Source organism: Cariama cristata, unplaced genomic scaffold (genome assembly GCF_000690535.1).
Source record: "Cariama cristata isolate BGI_N322 unplaced genomic scaffold, ASM69053v1 scaffold1061, whole genome shotgun sequence".
Classification (NCBI taxonomy): domain Eukaryota; kingdom Metazoa; phylum Chordata; class Aves; order Cariamiformes; family Cariamidae; genus Cariama; species Cariama cristata.
Window position 1 is genome coordinate 6,415 of NW_009597290.1, and position 20,785 is coordinate 27,199.

The window sequence follows — 20,785 nt, forward strand, 5'->3', positions numbered from 1 at the left end:
TCCCTCCGCAGCGGATGAGTACTGGAGCTGATGCAGAGGGGAGTTTGGTCATGGTTTAAGCCAGACTGGGGAATCATTTTGGCTCACTGCAGCTGCACAAAAACCTGTCCTACCCCGCCAGGAGGGAACTGCATGGGTGGTGAGCGCTCACAGCCCTGTCACCGGTGTGGGCCTGCGACTGGGCACATTTGAAGTGGTCATGTAGGAGAGAGGGGTGTGCGCAGGCACATGCCTGCTGTTATTTCTTTACAATGAGCACTGTTCTGGCCGTTTCAGGTCAGCTTTAGTATTATTTGGCATTAGTTTGTGGCTTGGTAAAACAAAAAACTGGTTTATGACAATGTCTTTCTTCCTAATATTGCAAGAAATACAAAAGTTGTAAATGGTTCCCATACAACTATTTTTTCCATCTTCAATCACGGGTATGTAAGAGCTGAGTGACCTGTTACTGTTGATCTTTAACAAGGAGATGGATGTAGCTGTATGTCCTGTGTTGAAGGAGCTAAATAAGCTCTGATGTTGAGTTTGTGCTGCCAGCTAGTAAATATAGTAAAAGTCAGGCAAGTGCAGGACATTCTGGATAATGAGGCACAACTTATTTGCTATTTGAACAGACTATCGGAAAAGCTATTGTCTCTCCATAGAAAACAGTCTCTGTCTAAAGGAGAAAAGCAATGTTTTCTTGAGATGACAAATAAAGAGCGGAGCCTACACATGTGGGTCTTAAAGATACTTATTCCCAGTACCTAAGAACTGGAGACTGGGTATTGCTTTTAGGATAATGTTTAGGGTTTTTAGACTTTAGCACGTGCTTCTTACAGTAATTTGAGTGTCTGGCAAGGGTGTTTCAGCTAAGCAAGAAATATTGTATGTGAAAAGAATGAACTGAGGGTAAAAAAGACTTTAAAAAGTCCCCAGGCAATACTTTGTTTGATCAGAGTACTGCACTGGGAACTCTTGAGTTTCAGGGATTTTTGTTTGTTTTTGAGGGATATCCTAAATTACAAAGGTAGCTACTACCACCTGGAATTTCTTGTCTGACTTTTTCAACATGTCACTTGAAAAGACATCTTGGGTATCATTAATTTTGAGGGATTTTCCAGGGATTTACACTGAATTTCAGTAACTTTATTTAACTTTAACACTTGAATATGAACCAAACAAAGAAATACCAGTAGAAGCAAGAATAAAACAATTTTCAAATGGCTGTGTTATTTATGTGTTTAGGTGGCTGTCAATGCACACATCCCTCCGGATTATCTTCTTAGGATCTGTGAGAGACTTGGACCCCTTTTAGACAAGGAAATCCCACAGAGTGTCCTAGGTGTGCAGACTTTGCTAGGTGTCGGGCGCCAGTCTCTATTAAGGGCAGCAAAAGGTAAGATTCTCAGTTTATGTGTGATTGAATTTTATTTTAATGATCAAACCCCCTTTTGTTTCGATTCATATTGTGGTATCAGTGTGTGTTTGCATGAACCCTTGTTTGTCTGCTATGCTTGCCGGCTTTCTTGTTGCAGTCTTGCTAAAATGCAGTTATTGCTGGCCCTGTTACATATATGCTGCTTTGATTGAAAATGCCATCTTAAGTGGGTCTTGCCTACAGTTGCCTGATCTTGTTATCTGCTTCCTCTACCTCCCCTCCCCAGCATGTTGGACTGGTGTTTCTGTAAATAATGTGATGAACTGGATTAGAGATTTGATTCATCTGAAAAATAGCCCTTTTTTTCATAGACATATACACATGCCTATGTCTAAAATAATCCAGCAGTCTATATATTTTGCTGGGCCAGTTTTCAGGCTGATTTGTTGAATTTGTTTCCATTATTTGATTCCCTGGCCGTGCAGGCAGATGTGTCAGCTGGAAAGGCAGGGTGGCATTTGGGGCAGCATTTAGAGAGTGGGAGGAGGTGAGACTGATTCTTCAATGGCAATTCCTGCTTGTCCTTGCTTAAAGTTAATTTGAATGAAAGCCCCCATTCCTTTCATGAATAGGGCACTAGTCCTATTCCCTTTGAAAAACTGCTCTGCTTGAGATAATGATCCTGAGAGCAGAGTTTCGTGGTATAACTGAACAGATCTGAGAGCCATCTGCTATTGAAAAGAGTGGTTCCTCCCTTCCCTCCTCGCTCCATGTCCCTGCCACTTCTTCCCGGTAGGAGCCAGAACTTATTTGATCCTGTGATGTGCTGATTCAGAGAGCTAAAATGTTGCAAAATTCGTTATTGCTGTTGTAGTGAATTAAATTATCTCATGGATGGATCAGAGTGCTGCAGGCAGCAGGAGCATCGTTCTGGGAGAGGAGCGGGGATGGGAGAGCAGGACCTTCCTGTTTCGGAGGCGGTTGAGCACTTAATTTACCGCATCCTGTGAAGTCACACTCTGATGCTAACAAGGACTGTAGGATTCTGCTGATCCACTGGATATCACCTGGAGGGATGTGCTGTTTGCAAACATGTTTCCTTGCACAAAGTTTTGGGACTGAGTCTTGTTTTGCCTATGCTTTGCAATAATTGAATGGAGAATTTCAAGTTTGCAGGGAGACTTGCAGAGAAACGTTCCTTCTTTTCACAGTCAGTTTGCATCTTAGAAGAAACCAGCAACAAAATGCAAAGAGAAAATAAACATTTTTGTGCAGGGGAACAGAAGTTTCTTAGATGAATTAGGGGACTGAGGCTAGATGAATCACTGAAAGATGTAGTACTTCCTAAGCTCTGTGATAAATTCATTGCAAAGAGATTTCTAGATTTCTACTAGGTTTATGGTGGGTTTTTTCCCATTCAGAAAAAGGTGCTGTGATATTTTGCAATTTGGTGTGTAAACCACTCTCACTAATATGAAACAGCATACCTTTTTCAAAGTTGATGTACATGGATTTCCGCTCCCCCTAGTTGTGCATCAGTATGAAGTTTCCATTTACCATCAGTATTTATAGCTATTTTGATCTATTTTAGAAACTATGAGTGCTGTTTTTAGTGTGTGTCATTGTAATACTCTGTGGTATGGTTTGGGTTTTAATCAGAAGGTGCTCTTGGGAGTCTCTTTGAGTCACGTAAGCTTGTGCACTTCATATTCGGACATCTAAAGGGTGATACACAGATCCACCAATCTGTGGCACTATCCTTCTGTTTCAGTGCTTATTCACTGTGGAAACTCATTTCTCTCCTTCCAGATGGCCAGAAGTGGAAGAACTCCAGGTCTAATTTCTGAGGCATTCTGAACAGTCTCAGAAAAATCACTATTGTTCTAGAGAGAAGGCTCTCTGAGGCCAGTTGGCAGGAGATAGCTGGAGAGTCTTTAAAGAAAACAGTCTTCATTTTAAAAACAATGTTTTTTGGGGGGGTGGGGTGCAGAGGAGAATCCGAAAGGAGGGCATATTGCCACCAATTGCAGGAAAACAGATTTATTGGAAAAAAAAAAAATCTCAGTTCTCCCACTTTCAGGGAGCAAATGTGTGCATGTCTGTGTGTTCTCAAATGTGCAGTTCGTAAGAAGAGGTCCTGTATCTGTTGGGATTGCAGAAGGACTAAAACCATGCCAAAGTTCAATCCTGCCTCAATACAAAGTACACCCACTTTTTTAATTCTCTTTTTCTTTCCATCAATTTAGACTCCCTATTCACCAAAATGAAGCCAAAATAAGCTGAAACCATATACAGTCATATTGCTTAGGAACTAGAAATCAGAGTACCAATCTTCTTTAAGGGTTAGATCTCTGAGAAACTATTTAAAAAGACAAGTCTTATTTTGGGATGCTGGAAGTGGTGCTTGATGCTCTTGATTCCAAGAACAGGTCAGTTGGACCACGTTTGACTGATTGTTTAATTAACCTGCTGTTAATCTTGCCGGTACAGACTTCAGACATACGCTATGGAAAGGATCTGCATTTGCAGCTCTTCACAGAGGCCGGCCTCCCGAACTACCTGTAAATTATGGGAAACCACCAAATGTGGGTGAGTTTTGAAATGCACCTAAGGTGTTTTATTTTTCTTCTCTGCATTTTTATTAATCTTCCAGCTGAAAGTTACTCTTACTGACTGAAGCACTACTATGGGTTTGCATTAATGGCTTTTTTGACATTTCACTGTGAATTAGTCTAAACCAGGATTCTTACTGACAATAGAATAACCCTTTTTGCATTATTCAGGGTTGAATCTTCCATAACGTATGTACACATATTAAAATATTGTGGCCACGTTGGAAAGCTTTGCACGTCAGCTTCCTGTTTGGAGGGCAATGTGCCTGAGTATTTTTTATGATACACCTACATAATATGTACATATGCTTGTAAGATTGAATAGGCATGGTCACAGGAGCATGCAGGCAATCTTTTCCTTCAGGAATCTTAGCCAGAACAAAGCGCCTGGCTCCCAGGGAACTTTCCTGACTCAAGAATTCATTTTAGTTCGATTATGACAGAAAACAGACTGCTTGCAACATCCCTTTCCAAAAGGAAATAATCACCAACCAACATTTGTATTCAGTTTCAGTTGTCCACACAGTTAGATAAAGAACTTGTATAAAACTCAGATATATGTAGGCATTCAGCTTACGTATCATCAAAGAGCTGCTCTGTTTTGCTTAAACTGGAAAGTATTTTCCTTGTATGGTCTGAACTTTCATTAACTATTTTTATAGCAAACAAATTTGATTCTTACAGGCATAAATATGAGTCCTGTCGGTCATGATTTGTTTCTTACTAGGGTATTTTGTCTGTGTTTACCACGTAAATGTTTGTGCAAATGTATAGACTTTTCCTGGTTTGTTAGGGAATCCATTCACATATGTTTCTCCTATCCCTTTGGAGACGTAGGGATGATGATTGCAGTCTTCTGTTTCTACCATGTCTGTTCCTCTATTTGTGCTTCTGTACTTTCTCATTACTAAAAATTAATCTTTGTCAGATACGAAAGTGATAAAGCCTGGGCTGTTTGTGGTTGAAATCGATAGCACACTTTGCATAAGGTCTGTGGTGGTGGTGTGATGGAATAGCAAAGTTAGTTATGGGTCTTCTCTAGGAAAACGAAATAGATATTTGCCTGGAACTAGCGCGTAGGGAACTATTGCATTAGTACTTTTCCTGCTTTTGTCAGGTAGTTTGAGTCATACTGTGGACGTTAAAAAAGAAAACAATTTCCATATATTAGTAAGGTTACTTCTGTACCTATCTATGTATTCTTTTAGGCTAGTTCTGCAGTTACTTTATTGATAGCAGTTGGGCTGTTGGATTGCTAATAGACTGGATTATAGATTTATTGCACACACTTAACTTCGATAGTCGTATTTCTGTGAAGGCTCCTGGATTAATTCTTTCATAAGAGGAGAATCAGACCGTGTGTTTTTGGAATATGCAGTATTATTAATGAACCATACTAGCAGATTGGACTTCAGCATGTGTCATGCCATCATGACAAAGGTTTGTGCTGTTTGCTTGGTGACTATTTTGTGACTTAGAGAACAGAATGATTTGTTGGTTTTGGTGTTTTCCTGTGAATTGTTTTTTAAGAAATGCAAAGGTGTTATATGAAAAGGGTCTTTTATAGCCAGGAATTAATTTTGTATTGATTCCTGGAAGAATACAGTCCACCTTGGTGTAGATACTAGTAGTTTATGTAAGAGAGGAAAATGTGTATAAAGATTAAAATAAGTAGTTAACTATACTTAAGCTGTACAGGAGGTAAGAGTTTGGTTTTGGGATTCCCCATTGTTAATCCTAAAGTGGAAGTCACAAAATTCTTCTGTGTGTATTTGTGCAAAATGGGTGCTTTTTGCTGGTGAGTAGTGACAGCCACAGATACTGCAGTGTGTGTGTGTGTCTTGTTTTAAAATACAAGATGAAGACATATGCCCGACCTCTTTAATATTTTGGTGTAATTGTGAATTCCCATACTGTGCTGGCTTAGATTGAGTTTTCTGGAATTACTTGCTGAAGTAGTTGGGCTGAATTAATAGACACCCATAATAATGTGTGTACATGAGGGAGATGAAATGATTGTGTAACTGCCCATGTAGACTGGTAAATAAGGTATAGAACTAGCAGCTAAAAGTATTCTTACGTTGTTTCCCTTCCAGTAATAAAGATTGAAGCTTGCCACCATAGGTGTGTGCTTTTCTGCTGCGAGAACAGGATTGCTTGTGGTCGCCCTCACAGCTGGCAGAGTTGGTAGCTGCAGTGGTTTTGCCTTTCCATCTGGTTGGGGCTGGGCTGGGACCTTGTGATCTGTACTCCAAAATACAAGGTTGTGCACACGGGAACTGGAGCAAGAAATCCCAGCGTGGTTGTGCAGAGCTGGGAATCTTCTGGCTGGGGGAGTCTCCGAGAAAGTGCTGACCTGTGGAAGTCATTCTCAGGAGCATGTTGTTTGTATGTTGTGTGGTGGTCTGCTGGGGGAGGAGAGGAAGGGAAAATGCTGTCATAGCTTTTAGGATGGTCTTTTAGACCGTTTCTTTGCAGAAAGTTGAAAGATTGGTCATACAGTACCTCAGCAATAGGAGTTACTCACATATGATAAATCTGCTTTTGAATAGTACTTTGATTTTGTCAAGACTTTTTTTCTTTTTTTTTTTTTTTTTTTTCAGGCCACATGAAGCAGATTAGAAAGAAGGTTGTTTTCCCTCTTTAGTTGATTACTAGGGCTATTCTAACCTGACTATGGAAATCGTTACGTGGGTAACTGTCATCAGTGAAAATAACACAACATTTGGAACCAGAAAGTTCATAGCATAGTCTCAATGAACAAGCATTACAGTTGTATGGAAATTTACAGTCAAGGTGATCCAGCTACCTTAGGCGTGCCAAATAGCAGTGCTCTGATGAGGTCAGAAATCGATGATATTTCTCTGCTGTAAATGAGTTCCATGAGGTCAGCGGCTATGAAAGCCAGAACACTTTGTTCTTTTGGTGCTTTTACTGGGTCTAGCTGCCTTTGTGGCCACACAACCACTCTCTGAGAAGATAGTTTGCATGTGTGAGCCAACTGTGTTTATTTCCCAGTGTTCTTATGAAATCCAGACTTGTGTTTGTTCTGCACACCACGAGTGGTACCCAATCTTCAGGTTTGATCAGGCCCTATGATGAGTTCACAGCTTACTCACCACGTGTCCTGGTTATGTGAAATGTTATGTCCTCATTGCGAAGTTACAGTGCTTGCTTCAGAGGGTATAATAGTTTAATGTGAAGTCATCACACTTCATACTAGAGAAACTATTTTTAAAACAAACGTTTATACCAGTATTCTGGTTTCTGTTTTTGCTTGCAAAAAATGGAGTGAGACAAGGATTTATAGGGAGAGGAAGAATTCAAGCAGTTTGAAAACTGCTGCAGCTAGATGACTTTGTCCATGCTGAAATGTTTTAACTCCTCCTGAAGTTGTGACTTAAGTTTGAAATTTGTGATGTCTGGGGTTTTTTTTAAATTTTGTTTTCACTGATGGGTTATTGTTGTAGGGTTTTGGTTTTATCCTTCCTAGGTGAGCTTTCTTGCAAGGGTTTTTACGTTTGTGCTGTTATCTCTAGTAGAATGGATTCTGATTTAAGAATTGCTGTTGTATAGCGTATGCAGCTCCTCTCTGCCCCCTGCAACTGTGCCTGTATGTACTTACTAAGGACTGTAATTTTCCTGAAGGTGCAATCTTCAAGCACCAAAGACTGCAAGAAAGAAACAGAAAAACGTGTGTGTTTTACCATGTCACCCTTGGTTAGTACTACAGGTTGGTAGTTCGAGGAGGCACTCGAGTGTGTCTCTAAGCCAGGCTTTCCCCAGCGTGCCAGGAGCTGGCTGTGCTGGTGCTGAGGTGGGAGCAGGTTGCTCCCAGGACAGGCTAGGGGAGAGAAAGCCCACCTCGCACCGCAGCATCCCGGGCATCTCTGCACCTCGGTAGCAGTCATTTCAGCAGCTAGAAGCAAGGAACTTCACCTGAGAAGACGGCTCTTCTGTTTGTGGACAAAACTAACTTACTTTTCTTAACAAGAAGGCTAGATATGTTCATTTTTTTTATGTGAAGTAACATCAATGCAGTTTGGAAAGTTTTTTCTTTTCCTGGCAGGGGATAGTGAAGGGGTAGACTTGGCAGCTGTTATGCCCAGTATAGCATGAAATACAGCAGCTAATTAGATAGGTTGCTAAAAGTGACTTAGGGCTACTATGTTGCTAATTCTCTGTGTGGGAATTGATTTTTGGTTTGGATTTTTTTATGCTTTTAGGCCTTATGAGTACAATAACTTCATTGTACTGAAGAAAGCGAACTTGACAGGGATTTTTGTCATGTGTGGGTAATTCCCTATTTAGATATTGTGTATTAATCTTCTACCAAAAAATATGAGAACTGGAATTGGAGATGTTTGTTTTGTTTCATGGAGGTTTTATGCTTTGCAGTTCCTTTGAAGGCAATGACAGTTTATAAAGTGTGGGAAGATTCAAAAATCTCAAACACAGCTTTGTGTGTGTGGCGTATGTTTCTAGTATACCCTAAGCATTTTTATACTGAGGATCAGATATGTGGAATACTTGATACTTTTTGATCAGAGATGCTATTGCCTTGATAAAGATGGTACTCCTTATGGCACGACAATAGTTCTGTATTTCTCTGAAACTTGTGATTGAAGAATTTCATAAGCAGTGGTTTTTATTTTTTAATTATCTGTGGGAGATTGAGGAGTTTCGCCCCCATTGTGCAAATCGGGAAATAGACGCAAAAAAGTGAAATTCCTTTCACATCCTCTGAAGCTGAACTGATTGCAAGTCTGGGAACTGACCAGAAAAGTTAGGTGCCAAGTGCCAAATGAAAGGCTGTGTGAGTTAGGTGCCTGACTGTTTGTTACACCTTTTAGTGTTTCCTTCATGTGATTTACAGGAAACAGCAATGGTAAATTTTCAGAAGGATTTCATGGGAACACTGTAGTACACAGAAGATGTTGTGATTATTGGGAATACTTTGAAATGGGAGTATACCTTTTTGATTCACACAGTTCTTTGTGTGGTTAAAAAAAATGTTCAAAGCCATTTGAAATAGTTTAAAGGCAGATACACTGTTATTATGTATTTAAATGATTTAAGCATTGAAAGGCACAGCAGAATTACCATATGACTAAATGACTACGTTTCTGTGTTGGCATAACAGTGTCCACAGTGTGGGGGAAAGGGAGGTGTGGTATTTTTAAGAACTTAGCTTTTAAGCTGGCATACTTAAATAGTAAATAAAATAATGTGTAGACAAACCTGATGGTACCTTTGTACAGCATTTATCACTGTGGGATCTCAGTGGACTCCTTTAAGAGGTGGGGGAAAAGGGTTAAAGATTTCATTTTTACTTTGCTAGGGGAGGCAGTTTCATTTAACAGCTCCTCTGTAATATCAGGTGTCAATTGAATAGTACGTAGATAATAAATTAATTTGGTTTAGTGTGTTTTGCTTTTTTAGTCCTGCTGAATATGTGGTTTTACATGAAAAAAAAAATACTGACTGAAGTTGAAGTCATGGTGGGAGCCTGGTGACTTTTGCAAGCATTTTCACCTTTTATGCAACTTTTTTTTCTCATATGTATTGTTTCAGTTGCACCAAGCGATTAAAAATAGTCCAAATTTCAAAGCACAAAACTGAGAAACAAAGCTACTTTCTGTAAATCTGGAAACAATTTATATTCCTTGCCTGTTTAGCTCTCTGCTTGTGTATAAATACTTCAATGTTATAAATTCACAGAAGTGTGTTATGGGTTAGTAACCCTTTGAAATTATGCTTCTTGACTTCGTAGATTTTTTTTTTTTAATATAGTCCATAACCGTTTTTTGTGTAGATAGGCAATGATATGACGATACAATTAAGAAAATGGGTCAAGTTGTTCACAATACTTTTAAATGAAAGAATTGAAAGGCACTAAGGAGCTTCATGGTGCTCCTCTGAAGCCCTGCTGACTTCAATGTGCAGTAGACAAGATAAGGGTTTCTTCAGGGAGCCTGCTATCACAAGGCCTCGACAAAACCCACCAATAAAGCAATGTCAGATCTTCAAGTGCCATTGAAAAAAAACTCTCAAAACTTTAAAATCAGAAGTTCAAATGGTATAAATTAGGATAGGTAAAATTAAATACTCAGAATGATCTCAAATTATGTATCAAGTCAAAGATTAGAATTAGGGTCTTTCTGTATTCTGCAACCATAATGATCTTCATTTGATGGTGTGTCCCAACAAAGGCACATCTCCTTTTCTTGGCTAGTGGAAAGATTCGTAGTTATTGTCAGTGAAACTGCTAACAGTGCTTTTTTTTACACGATGTTTTTGTGCATCTAGATTTCAGGCTGTTCTTGTAAGGACTGCTAGGTACAGCGATATGAAATAATTTGTTGTTGTTGCAGTTTTTTTTCTTGTGCTTGCCATTCTTTTGACTGGGGCTTTTTCCATCAGTGCCACACATTTTTTTATTCTTCAATTCCATTGCCATAGAAATGCAATGAGGTTGCTGCTGCTGCTTATAATGAGGGAAGTTTTCTGAGGAACATTTGGACGACGATTGACCCTCACATATGATCTGGCACTCATTCCAAGGAAAGATTTTTGTCAGGAAAAAAGTGCTTAAAATGAACTATTATTTTACTCTAAAAAGAAATTTGTTGTAATTGATATTACTAACACATAATTTCATTAAAGCAGGTTTTCCAAGTCCATGTAGAATAAATGTATCTGTTGCCTGTTCATGAATTGGACATTGGAATAACTTCTAGTTGTGGGGGGAACTTTCTATTTTGCTTTAATTTTTGTTAAGAAAACAGGTGCAGTGTGTGGTGTGGTAGGTATTGAAAGGCTTCATCAGGAGTGGGCTTTCTGTTTACAAGACTGTATAGCATGTTCTGATAAGGTGGAAGAGGTTTGGATTTATGGATTAGAATAATAAAGTTGTTACCAAACATTATATTTAATATTTATTTACTGTGAGTTCTGGACAAAATTTATGTCTTAGTTTTCTTTTTGTTTTATTTTTCTCTCCCAGTAAATATAATTTCTGCCAGGCAATTAACTGGGTGTGGACGTTTCAGCCACTTGTTCCCAACATCGACCTACCAACACATGAAGATGCACAAGAGGATTTTGGGGCATCTATCATCTGTTTATTGTATAGCCTTTGATCGCAGTGGGAGAAGAATTTTTACAGTAAGTGTAAAAATTGTGCTTTTCTTGGAAGATCGTTTTGCTTGGTTTGATTTCTTTCTTTCTTGAGTCCCTCAACAGCCTCTTAGTTACTGATTGAGATGCAGACACGGCTTCCAGCAAAAGAAGGGAAGAACAATCTCAAAATGTATGGAAAACCCATCTCTTTTTATGCTAATTTTCACTTTTCACTTGACTTGGTATTTTAAAATTGCTCACGGCTCCGGTAGACTGAAACTTAGTCAGTTATTTGCTTCCCCATGTAGAACCTTACAGTAGGGTTGTTCCGGTCCAGAGCTTGCAACTCTCGCTTGAAACACGTGCTTGGTTTTCTTTATTTATCATCTTTCTTACTGAATGCACCTTACTGCACCTGCAGTATTCTGGAATTTGGAATTAATTTGCATGTTGCTTGCTGGGTTTTTTTAAAACTGCATTTTGCCTTTCAGTAACCTTGGAAATGCTAGCAATCCTTTCCTTACTTTTCAGTAAAAACTTGATGATTAATAGACCTCATTACTTCATCTGCAATTTACTTCTCTGCTAAATTTAGTTTCTAGAATTTGTAGTATGTCAGTGAATATGTGAATATTATTTTAAGTTTTTCTCCAGAATATATTAACATACGTTTCTGTGATACCGCCCTTGCTTTTTGTTGTGTCTATCTAAAAATTAACAGATTTTTCAAATTAGTAATGCATCTTTTAGCTGTCAATGTTAATCCCTGTCTTGTTTGTCTTTCCCCTTGTCGCTTATCAATAGGTGTTCAGAAACAGATTACCTGGCAGGCTAATGGTTGTCTTGGTGTTCTTGCTAGCTTCTCCACTCATTATGAATTGGTCAAATAGAGATTTTGTTATGATAATTACTCTGGGTCATAGTGAGGGCCTTTCTGTTTTTGTTTATGCAATAAAGAAATTTTTCTCATCTGCTGTTGTATGAAGAACTGAAAGTGATTTGTGTTCAAATTTAGCTGCAGTTAACGAAATGTAATTTAAAGTCAAATGATGTTAATATTGCAGTTAGTTTGATTGTGTTATGTTTCTGAATATATAGCATCGATCCTAGCCACTAGTAGTAGCATTCTTATCTGAATAGTGGAAAGGTCTGTGGACTGTCTAAAAATTCTTGGCAATACTGGGATTGAATATGAAATTATGTAGCTGCTACTATAGGCAAAAGTATTTTACAACGATCTACGTTGGATATGATTTTGAATTGTGTCCTGTCCTGAACTGAAATTTCACTGACATAATATTTTGGTTGCACATGATGTTGCACGACTTCTCTGTTTGAGTAGTCCAACTTTCTTCCCTTTATGGAAATTGAACCTGGTGGTACAGCTGCCTTACAGCTCTAGGAGCATGGCAGAGGCTCTGAGATCCCTCAGATGCTTAAGTGCTCTTTTTCCCTGGAACTTAAGTCTTACGATCACTTTGATTTTTGCTGCTGTTTGGATCTGTCTCACACAGATAAAGATGACTGTTGGTAGTATGTAATGAAACATTTTATCTTCTTAAATTTACCTTATTATTGAACTGTACCGAGAGGAGTTACATTAGCAGCGATAATCATATCTTGGTATGAAACATGAGACAGTGTCTTCTGTCTTATAAACATGTACGTCCTTGACCCCATAAGATGATCCCCAAACTCTGATAGTTGTGCCTCTGTGGAATCCCACTGAAGTTGTCCTTTTGGTGGGTTTATGGTGCAATGGTGTTTTAGATACTTGTTTGACTACAGTGTACATGTGCATTATATACACGTAACACATGTATATTATTTTACATAATCTTTGGAAATTTTTGTGTGGCATTAGGGGTCAGATGATTGTTTGGTCAAAATCTGGGCTACAGATGATGGGCGCCTGCTCTCAACATTGCGAGGACACTCAGCTGAAATTTCTGACATGGCTGTTAACTACGAGAACACGCTGCTCGCTGCAGGCAGTTGTGATAAAGTAGTCCGAGTATGGTGTCTTCGAACCTGTGCCCCAGTCGCAGTGCTGCAGGGCCATTCAGCTTCCATTACTTCCATACAGGTAAGGAATCACATTTTTTTCCTAAACCCTTGAATTAAAATGGTAGTAAGAGATGTGGATTAGTATTCAGGGATAGATTTTTGCCCCAACTCAAGGGTGTTGTTTCCTGGCAAACTCACTCCTGCGCAGTGGCCAGCTACTGCCTGAGGGGATGGTCCTGCTTCTTCCAGCTGCCTTTAACTATGTGGTCCCATTGCTGCTTCCTTAGACTTAGCAAATGCATGGTCACGGAGAGCATCAGATCAACTAGCTGAGCGAGGGAGACATGTCTGGCATCTTTGGTGGTAGTCCTTGCACAGCAACTGACCCAGCAGTCATGTGTTCATAGAGAACGTTTATTTTTCAGAAGAATACTGTCAGCTAAAAATCCTGACTCCACATTTCTTATTTGCTTGTTGTCTTAGCCAGTACTGTAAGGAGCTGTTCTGCGTATCGTGGCATATGTAGACGCTGCAGCAGCCACGGCACAGCACAGATCAGGATTTGCAGAGAGTCTGTGCTTGTGCCCAGCAGTTTCAGTTGTGTGGCCAGTGCCCAGTGAGCCATAGCAGAGCAGGAAAAAAAAAAAAAAGCCTAAACTGCCAGCACTCAGTTCTCTAGTGGTGGCACAGTCAATAACGGCTAGTAATTTGCAGTTTATTTGCTTTAAAAAAACCACAACTGCCAGGCAGAAACCTCCAACAAAACATAATTCTAGGATGAAAAAGACAATCCTGCAGTTTGGCAGGTTATATACGTAGAGGGGAGAACGAGGGGGATATTTGGCTCAGAATCCCTCTCCTCTGGAGCCTTGCTGCCTTTGATTCATCACAGTCTTCACCATGCCAGCAGTCCCTGTGAGTCTCGTTTCTCCCCCTCTTGCCTACACTTCCAATTTCATTTGATTTTAACTATGCTATAAGTTACTTAAGTTGATTGTTCTGGAGATGTATTTTACAACCTGGTTTTGTGTTTTGTATGTTATTTGTTAATGTATATATGCATCCCTCACAAGCTTTTTGCTAAACTCTGTTAATTTAAAGAGTAATTACAATCAGTCATGGCTTTTGAGGAAACAGTGCTCGATCTCTTTATGAAATACCAGGTAGCCAGAGGATTAAAGGTATTACTGCAGTTATGAAATTAAAATGGGAGACTTCAGAATGAAAAGATTTCCTAGTCCTTAGAGAGGTAGAGGAGAGGTTCAGGAAAAGGGAGGGAGTGGGGGTCCTACTGTGCTGCTGTTTTTCATTGGGCTTGGATGCAGGAATCACTTTTATCTTTGTTACTATGTTTGATCCAGTTCTATCCTGGAAAGAAGTATTCCTCTCATCCCTCATATTACCTTATTCCCCATTAAAAGTGTCTAGACTTGTTTCATTTCTCCAATTTACTAACTTTTGTGTGGTAGAAACAAAGGCTTGCTAGTCAAAATGTAGGTGTTCTCCATTTCCTCAGCTTTATTTTTATGGAAGTTCAAATTCTGTGGTTATCCCTGATATTGTTCTCTGTACTCCTGGGGAGAAAGCTAATATGTTTGTGAAAGAGTCTTGTCAGCGTCCATTTCCAAGTTTTCAGCATGCAAGGGGAGAAAGAAATTAACTGGTTTAACTGTTACAACTTTATTTTTAGTTCTCTCCGGCAAGGAAAGGAACAACACGATACCTCACTTCTACTGGTGCTGACGGAACAATCTGTTTCTGGCAGTGGCATGCTAACACCATGAAATTTAAGTAAGCCTGTTCAGATAATTATGATTATCTTAAATAAAGGACAAATTTATTTTGAGTTTTAGCATGGAGAGGAATGCTGAGATAATTAAATAAGGGCATGTTCTTTCTCAATAAACAAGCTTATTGGGATGTGTTCTCCCATAGAGACGCTGTGCATGAGTGCCATAGCAGTGTGTGGGGCAGGGAGCGCTTTCTTACGCGTTTTGGGGAGACTATGGCATTACAACCCAGAGGGGAGGCAAATATCAGGGCTATTATTTCTGGGTTTTGTGCTTTGCGAGCCAGTGTTGTGGAAGAACTTTCAGCTTTTATGTTTAGGACTAAATCCTTGTCCAAAATGTACAGGCAGAAGAATTTATTTGCTTTTAATCAGAAGAACAGACGTATGTAGACAGCCTCAAACCCATACTTAATAGGTATTAAATGCTAATAAACTAATGGTTTGCCAGGTTCTGTTTTAAATAGATTTGAATTGGTAAGTATCATGGTAAATAAGTTAAATAGTCTTTTTAATTTAGAAAATGATGGTTTTCTTACTAAACTAAGAATGAAAATTACTGAAAGTTCTAGTAAACTTAGGTGAGAATTCTGAGATTTAGGATGGGCATATTGACCTTAACCTGCTGACCTGAGGTGCACTATTCTTGTTGAATAGCGTCAGAATAAAGTAATGAAAAGGAAAAATGTTGTGTTGTTGCATATAGGGATCGCCCTGTAAAATTTGCAGAGAGATCCAGGCCTGGCGTTCAGATATCTTGTTCATCTTTCAGTTCCGGTACGTATGCATTGTAAGGTAGCTGAACTTATTTATGAACTATAATTACTTTGGTGACAGGACTGTTGCTTCTTTTTAAATACAAATGGCATTAAACGCTTTCTCAGTTAATTATGGCACTGTCAAATTGTGGTTGTTTGAAGTTTTCCATGCTAAATGTCTACCTCAAACTGCTTTTTCTCTCTCTTTTTTTTTTTTTCCCTATAATTTAAGCTAAAATGTCTTGACGACTACCAAGGAAAACTATGCTTTCAGTCTGTTGTCTTGCACATCAGAGATTTTTCTTTGTAACATCCTTTTAAGGTTTTATCTTGTAAAGTTTTTGAGTGAAAAGTTCTTGAAATCTGGCAGACAGGTGGCCTCTGTTCAAAGATTACACTTTTACTAATCTTCCAAATTTGGCTAAGTTCTAGGAGGATCAGTTCAAGTTGTTTGAAAATATTAGCTTGACATTCTTTGTTGCAGCTTTGAATTCTCAAAAATAGTGATTTTTACAAAGAAAACTACATAATTTCTCATTAATTTTTCCTATCTGAAATTGAGAACTATTCTACAGCCATGTAAGCCTTGCCCATGTTCCTTTTTTAAAACCTGAAATTCTGAAATAACTGAAACCATTTCAATGCAATTAACTACACAATAGTGCCCTTTTTGTGCAATGTTGTAAATAGAACAAACGTTGCAAGAAAATAACTCCTAATTCAGCAATAATTTATCTGATGTGTGTCAAATAGATATTGAAGATGGGCTTAAATATTTTCTTTGATATTTACCAGTAAGAATATGAAACCTTTCCCTGTCTAATTTTCCACATAGGCTGATGGAGAGAGCTGTGGTAATTTCTGAGTGAAAGTGGAATAGTTTGTTGGATGAATGTTGTAACTTGTAATATTCTCTTTCTTTGGTCAAAAGGGTTTGCAGATGGAAGATACTGAAGAGCTCATAGTTATGCTAAAGCTGATACGGTCTGAGAAAATACAGATCAAAGCAGAAGTTGTCAGTGAACTGCTTTGTTCAGGATGCATGTTTTGATTACATTGAAATTTTCTGTTTAAAACTGTAGTTTGCTGCTTTGACAATAAAGCAGTAATTAAAATTAGTTGTTCCTTGGATGGCTTTTCTTCTCACAGAAAACACTGTCTTTCTTAGGTGGCATGTTCATTGCAACAGGTAGTACTGACCACGTGATAAGAATTTATTATCTGGGCTCAGAATCTCCGGAGAAAATGGCCGAGTTAGAATCTCATACGGTAAGAGACGAATCAGAAAGCAAGTCTTTTTTTTCCCCGCTTTGCCTTATTTCAGGAACTTTGATCCTGTACCTCCTATTCGACTTGTTTTCTACCTTTAGAGTTGAGTTGGCTCTCAACACTGTGGTATTTAAATGCCTGAAAATTTGTGGTATGTTTGTTTTTAAATTCCTCTGAGGCAGGAGATGTGTACAAAACATGCTTTATGTGTTTCATTCCCCCAGGAAACTAAGGGACTAGATGATTCTCCCATATTCTTGGAGAAAGTCTGTGTTGGAATGAGGAATTAAAGCAGTTTTCATGCACGATGTGATTTTTTTCTTATTAAATTCACTGTTGAGCATTTAACTTTAGTTGTGACCTCAAATCCACAGAACAAGAAAAAACAAAGTAATTCTGGTTTTAGAGTGTGCAGTCAAACTTTGGCTCATGTTGGCAACTTCATTTAGAAAATAAAGGAAGTTTAAAAGCATCCTTTCTCAGGTAATGCAGAAGGATTCTCATAAAAACTCAAGCTGTTTTAAACATTTATACGGTGACTTTCAGTGTTAGTTTTCAAGTTTGAGTCTTGATAGCTTTTAGTAAAACTGTTGAATGTCTCAATTTTAATGAAACCCCATAAAGAAGCGTCACTAAAACAGTATCAAATCTTTCTTCATTTCTTAACTGTTACCGAGAACAGGTGATGATTGCATTATTTATTATGTGCATGGTAAACAATATGGTAAACAGAAAGGCAAGCTTATAGCAACACTGATAGGGCTGTCACTTTTTGAGGAATCTGGAGCATTTATCTTTGACCTTAATAGCCCAGCTGCCCACCTCAACAGTATTTTATGGATTAAGGCTGAGGTCTAAATTGATTCACTGGACTTCATTGGGAGTTATGGGTCTCACTTTTAAGTCTCAGAGCTCCAAGCCAACAAATCTTAACAAGTATTTTGCTCACAAAATAAAAGCTGTTTTCTGTATTCATCAGTTCAGGTTTGGAAGAAACTGTAATTACTTTCATTTTTTTTAAAGTTTACTTTTCTTAATGCCACAGACTGCTGTCAGCCTGCCCTTGAAAAAAATCCCAAATTGGACACTTGGTTATCAGGAGCTAGATACGTCAGTGGGAGTAAAGATAGCAAGTGCATGTAGCCAACACAAGTATTTAGCAAAATAAAAAAAAGGCAAAACCATGTCTAAAACAGAACATTTGTTTCTCAACAATTTAGAAGTGGAAATAAGGCCAGGGTTTGCTTTTTTTTTTTTTAAATGAAATATTTTGATGTGCTTTAATGTTAGGTCTAAAAATTGCAAACCTGCTGTGATCATTTATTTGGTTAAGTCGTTCTTTCTACATCTTGTTGAGTGCTGTACCTACTAGGCTTTGTGAGCTCCTGGCGTTCCTTAAAGTTTAAAAGGTGCAGAGTTTCCCAGGCAGAGCTTACCCGGGCAGGGTGTATGGTCCTGTGGCTCTGTGCAGGAAGGCTGTGCTCAGGCAAGAACAGAGCTGCTGCAGCTTCTGCCTCCTGAATGTCTCAGTGTCAGGGAGAGAGTCAGAAATCGTTTCTGTCTCTGAGCTGCTTGTGGAGCAACACAAAACCATCACCTCCCTGAAGTTTTCTGTTTCAATATTTAACACAATATGTCTGGGAAAGTTTTAACTTCAAATATGACTTTTCTGTTCTTGAATTTGTAAGATAGTATGTTGTAGGAGATGTATGGGAAGATGCAATTTGCTGAATAGAAGCTCATAATGAAGATCTTCTTGGATTAGTGTTTCAGCATACAAAGCATTTACTACTATTTTTTTCCCTCCCTCCTATTTAGGACAAAGTGGTTGCAGTCCAGTTCTGTAACAATGGTGACAGGTGAGTGGCTGCCCTGGGATTTTGACATAAGAAGTATGGTACTTAATTTTCCAAAAGAATATTTCAGATAGAGTTTGGTGCAACAGGAAGACTGCACGTGGGCTCTGATTAATTTTAGATAAATCATTCAAAGTAGGTTGAAAGATGTGTGTCGTGTCCACAAGCTTGGACTTGTTGTCCTCTGCTGTAACAACAAAAACATACTGTAACTATGCTTTTGCTTTGTATTTTTTTAAACAGCAAATTGGAACCCAAATTTGGTAGCCTTTCTGTGTAAGAGTGTATTGCTTCGGAGGAAGCCTTGTTAAGTACAGAAGGGGTTACCAAATTTGGTAGCCTTTCTGTGTGAGAGTGTATTGCTTCAGAGGAAGCCTTGTTAAGTACAGAAGGGGTTACTTCTGGAGTAAAAGCGTTATAATAAATGTAGTTCTAAGCAAAAGTTAGAACTGTTACACATACACAGATGGTCAGACAAGTAAGTATGTGAGGAGCTGTGCTCTGATGTTCATTAAAGGTGCCTCTCTTGCAAGGTGCTTTTACCTGGTAAGATGGCAATAACATCTGAGTATATGAATTGTTTATAGTGGGATCAGGGATTTGGTTTCTCAATTACTTTTCTTTCTAATTTTTTCCTAACTAGAGTGTCAGGTTAAATGTGGGAGTGGGGAAAAGCTTTTTGGCTTTATCATTTCAGCCCCGTTAGACCAAGGTGAAAAATCAGCACACAGATGTATGTATTTATCTGTGTGGCTCTTGTTTGAGTTAGTGACTTTTGGGCATCTTTTTTTCTGGAGCTGCAGGAAGCAAAGAGGTAGCATGGTGACTGCGCCGCACATCTGTTTGTCTGCCATAGCCAGTGCTGATGGCCAAGTCAGAGGCAGAGGGAAGGCCAAGCTGCCAATGACAGTAGCACTTTTGGTAGCTGTTGCATTCAAAGGAGATATGTTTCCCTTGTTTCTGTATTGGGGCACAGGTGAGGAGGCCACTTTGCTTCTTTATCAACTGTTCTCGCTCTGTCCTCTCTGTATTAAGTAGTATGGGAATGTGACACTGACTTCCAAAGAAGTATGCTCTTAGATTAGCATCTGAGCAATGCTGTCTGCACTGACTAAAAGGATGTACAAAATCAGTGCAGTCGTTTATGAAAGGAAGATAAACGTGAAAGGGGAAATAAGACTTGGTGTGTTGTCAGAAGTGAAATGGAAGGAAATCAAGGAAATAATGGCATCTAAATGAGGAGTATCATTCATCATGAAAACAAGGAACTGTAGAACTACCTTTTATCTTGGGGTTTTTTTTCATTACTTCACAGTGCTCTTATCTATGATCTCTGTGAGAATTGTATTGATGCTGATAGTGTTGTTGATAGACTACGTATATGTGTGTGTTTTTGTTAAAATTTACTTCTCTTGCATATATTATCTGTATCACTTATACCAGCTGGGGACCAGAAAGCAGCCAATGATTAGCATAATTTGAAAACATTTTCCAAATAATATGACATTGCTGATATGTTGTTGAAACATAAGGCCATCCACCCTGTACTATCTGTCTCATTTAATTCCTTGGTGAATGATTTCTTCTGCCAGTGTCAATGGGCACATTGAATAAGCAAGTTATCTCTTCTGGTGCTCAGAGTTCTGAAAAATAGGGGAAGAGTGTTTGTTTTCATAAACATACTCACAATTTGTAAGAGCTCAACTTCTGTGAGGTTCAGGAGTGATAAACGTGATACGATGAATAACCAGGCCTTCATCTCTCATCTTGTATTTTTGTAACTCTGAAATTGCCAGAAAAAACCAACCTCAAAAAAACTGATTTCCAAGGGGAATAAGCAAAGAACAGCTCTTCAGTGGGATGTAAAGGTGCAGTTGATCCTCACATCCCAAATTTGGATCCAGTCTGCTTAGTAGATTGTCACCATTTAAGGCTGAGCTGGCAAGTAAAGCGGATGGCAGATGCTGTCTATTAACCTCTTCCTTCCCAGAAGAGGAAGCAAAGGAGAAAAG

The 20,785-nt window shown here is 38.8% G+C and overlaps 1 protein-coding gene across 1 annotated transcript; it reads left to right on the forward strand.

The window, feature by feature from the left end:
* Positions 1–469: 469 nt before the first annotated feature.
* On the forward strand, positions 470–18,776 carry LOC104157031 (bromodomain and WD repeat-containing protein 3-like; the record flags this gene model as incomplete). The annotated part of the gene is made up of 9 exons (XM_009708791.1): positions 470–481; positions 1,228–1,378; positions 3,851–3,949; positions 10,979–11,139; positions 12,959–13,180; positions 14,792–14,892; positions 15,597–15,667; positions 16,817–16,917; positions 18,736–18,776. Coding segments are annotated over exons 1-9 (959 nt in total), but the record flags the coding sequence as incomplete, so codon positions are not given.
* Between the last annotated feature and the right edge of the window lie 2,009 nt (positions 18,777–20,785).